Raw genomic sequence first — 3,737 nt, 5'->3', positions numbered from 1 at the left:
CCGATTCTGCAGTCCGTTTTTTGAAATTCAGACTCGAAGACCTCGAAATTACCAGTCAAACCTGTTGACTGACTTTGACCGAAAATTCAAGATTTTTGAAAAGTCATATTTTATGTTTTCGACGTCCTGAATCTGAAGTCTGTTTCGCCAAATTCGAACCCAGTAAGTTGTTTTTTCATTGATTTATCATTTCGATCCGTTTTTCAGAATTAAGCTCCTTTTTTGATGTAATTTCTGTTAATATGTATATGAGGAATTATTGGACATTGAATTAAAGATCGAGGGCATTCAAATAGAATTTATATGGTCGATCAGTATGGCACAAAAATCGAGGTAATACATTACTATCTTTTCATGTTTTATGGAATATGTTGGTATTGGTAAATGCATGAATTGAAATGTTTGGTCTCATATGTGTAATTAATGAAGTTCTACAGACGATTCGAATACATTAAAAATACGGTAAATGAATATGGCTCATATGACTAATATAAGAAATGGATGGATTGTTAGAATTAAATTATGAGTTCTGTGATTAGTGATAAAGGTATTATCATGGATTTGTAGCATATAAATTATTTCATCAAAGGTACTTGGATGAGAAATTATGAGAATATTTTGGTAGGGTAAAATTACGAAAAAACCCTTATGTTTTAAGATGACAAGAATTGTCCCTGGAAGTTGACTAATAACTTTGAAAGAATATATTGATCTGAGCAAACTATAGATGTGCATAAGAAATGCTAGTTTGCTTAGAAAATTTGGATAACCGGGTTTTAACCCAATAGGTTTTATGCAAGATACTAAAAGTCTGTTAAGGAATCATTTCGAGATCAAAGAATGTTCGGGAAAGCAATTAACCATTGGATCTCTAAAGTATAATTATTTTCGTTAAGAGTTAATACCGAAATTATCTGGTTAAAAAATTACGAAAATGTCCTTGAGAGGTAAAAATAGTCCAAGTTGACTCTGAATGAAAAAGTAACATGAGAATTTGTTTTTAAACCGATAAATTACTGATTTGATTATTGAGATCCTATTTTTGTATGGAAAATTCCTAATAATCCGTCAGTAACATCTGAGAATGCATTTAACCTAGAAATCTCCGACTTAAGTAAGTACATGAAGAATAATAATTTATCGATGGTGATATATTGTCAGAATAGTTCAAATGGACTGACATAAATGATAAGTTTGAATTAAATAATAAGACTGGACGGAAGAAAATGATGGAAATATTCTAGATCTGTAAGATGGCCAAAATACCCCTATGTCCTAGACTAAGTAAATGTCTTGGATTATTTAAGAAATTCAAATAAACATGTATGTTGTACTGCTCTTAAAGGTTATAGAACGCAACTTAAGCCGATTAATCAATGCTAGTGCTGTATCAATACTTGAATGGCATAGGAACCACTTAAATGCTTGTTCGTTTCCTCAAGTTAGAATTGATGATAATTTTGGAAGTACTTAACTCAACGCTAGAGCATATTCGATAGTAAGTAATGGATATCCGTAAGATAAAATCAACCACGAATACTATAATGACTCTAGTATATGACTAAATTGAACTGAATGGAAATACAATATGTATTTGGAATTCAGAAACGTCTGAATTACTCGGGAAAACTCTGAAGTAACAAGAATAGACATGATTGTTAAATGAACTAGATAACCCCAATGAATGAGGATTAAATAAGTGATTTGGATGAGTCTGGAAACACTGTTGAACTTACATGATGAATTGTCTTTATGAGTTATGAACCATGAATCAAGTACGTATGTATTTCCTGATATCGTTGAAACATGGAAATGAAATAAAGACAATTGAGAGATCTATTCAGCGATGGTTATGGGGATGATCTATGGATCTGCATTATGGTATTAAAGAGTGAATACACTGGAAGGATAATGAATTGACTTGTTGACATGCATCAGTTTGAGAGTTATGTAACTCGAGTTGTTTGATAATACGGTCGATAGTCATAGATTGTAAATGACTTGAATCTTTGATTCTATATTTTCATCTAAAATCACTTCGGTCATGTTTGAAAACGCAAGTAACACAGAAGGAAAAGATTCGGAATACCTCATTTGGTTCAATTGGGCTGAAATCCTATGAATTCAAAGTATATTCCTGAATACCCCTGATTGTTTGGGTAATGGAATCACTCGTAGTAAATCTGAATTTAGAATTATTATGTATAAAAGTTCCTGAACGTTTTCCTGATGCACATAGAAACTTAGTGGAATTCTAAAGTATCAATATGAAATGTCTGATTAGATCGATTAGAAATCGATTCTCTTCAATAAGATCTTATTACTGGAATCCGATCAAATTGCATAAGTTCATGTTATCCATATTGATAACTACAAAATGCATCTGAAAAGTATTTGGATTCTCTAGTGTGTTCCTTATATTTTTAAAAATTGTTTTATTGTTTTAACATGTGGTACACTAAAATCTATGGTTACTGTTTTATGGATGCACCGACTTAACTGTGATGGCTTATGGATTTGTATCATTATATAAAACTGTATCTTGGAGATACAGATTTGTAAAGTACAGCTCTGATCAAGCTGGAAAATTTTTATGGACCTAATGTGACTCTTAGGTAGGCTCTGCGACCCTAAGATCATTCTCGGGTAGGCCCTGCAGCCCTAAGATGTGTTCTTAGGTAGGCCCCACGGCCCCGAAATCTATCTTGGGTAGGCTCTCAGGCCCTAAGATCTTCCCTTAGGTTAACTCTTTGTAAAATGGTTTTAAAATACGAGTTTAAAAAAGCTCCACTACAGTATGGTTTATGGGATTTTACTGAACTATCATTTGATTAGTGTACCTATTATGGTTTTATCGTACTGATGGAACACACTAGGCATCCTATTCGACCTCATGAAAATGTGATAGTATGAAAGGTTTCTTATGAACTGAGATTCATGGCTTCTACTCGATGAACTACTAATGGAACCCCATATTATTCCGCAATTGATATACGTTTGATTCAATAAGGAAATTATGGCTTCTCATTTATCTGCATGTCATGTAGCATCATCTGGTAGTTCTGTATTACTGAGCTTTCTGAAGCTCACTCTATTACTCACCATTGCAGGTTAAAAGAATTATACCAGTGCATTTATCGAATTCAATAAGGGAGCTCTTCCGGCGTTGTTTGTAGAGTATGGTACATGTGATTAGGGGGCATGTAGATTGTATTTTGTTTTTATATCAGAGTCTGATAAACCCGTTTTATTTCTGAAAAATAATAAATCATTTTATGATTTTACATGTTTTAAGAAAAGTTTTAAAGTTTTCGCTATTTCTACGGTGGGTTGCTCCGGTGGCCCTAATGTGACACTCCAGATCGGATCGGACTATCCGCATCGGTCTGAGAGGGTTACACAAACAAGTTCAACACCACTCCCTTCCTGTTACCACCCTCGTTACGAGTACGCGAGTCTTTGATTTCTCGACACAAATTGTTACCCGCCGAAGAGTAACTGTTCAGTATCATGATCACCGGTTCCGCAGTTGGAATAGTCACCATCGGAGGAGACCGCTTCTTGAATGCGAAGCGCCGCTCGTTGTACAGTCGCTGCTCCTCGTTTCTTTCCTTCTTGTGAGCGTTTTGGTGTCCCCCCAAGGCGTGCCACGAAGCGAATCTTCTCGGACATCGAGTGCATGCGAAAGGATAAGTGATCTCTTGGGAAGTTCCGCTCGAATCCATGGTTTTCGACAT

General features: G+C 34.8%; 1 protein-coding gene across 1 annotated transcript; it reads right to left on the bottom strand.

The window, feature by feature from the left end:
- Positions 1–3,395: 3,395 nt before the first annotated feature.
- Positions 3,396–3,737, bottom strand: LOC120200317. The gene has a single exon (XM_039201191.1). It carries the CDS (start codon positions 3,735–3,737, stop codon positions 3,396–3,398), a length of 342 nt encoding a protein of 113 aa, XP_039057122.1.

The sequence above is a fragment of the Hibiscus syriacus genome, unplaced genomic scaffold (assembly GCF_006381635.1).
Source record: "Hibiscus syriacus cultivar Baekdansim isolate YM2019G1 unplaced genomic scaffold, ASM638163v2 tig00005939_pilon, whole genome shotgun sequence".
Lineage (NCBI taxonomy): Eukaryota > Viridiplantae > Streptophyta > Magnoliopsida > Malvales > Malvaceae > Hibiscus > Hibiscus syriacus.
Note: the sequence above shows the minus strand (reverse complement) of the source record. Positions and strands in the feature narration are given on the sequence as shown.

Excerpts from the sequence above, each read along its gene's own strand:
- LOC120200317 (XM_039201191.1), bottom strand. The coding sequence starts at position 3,737 with ATGTCGAAAACCATGGATTCGAGCGGAACTTCCCAAGAGATCACTTAT.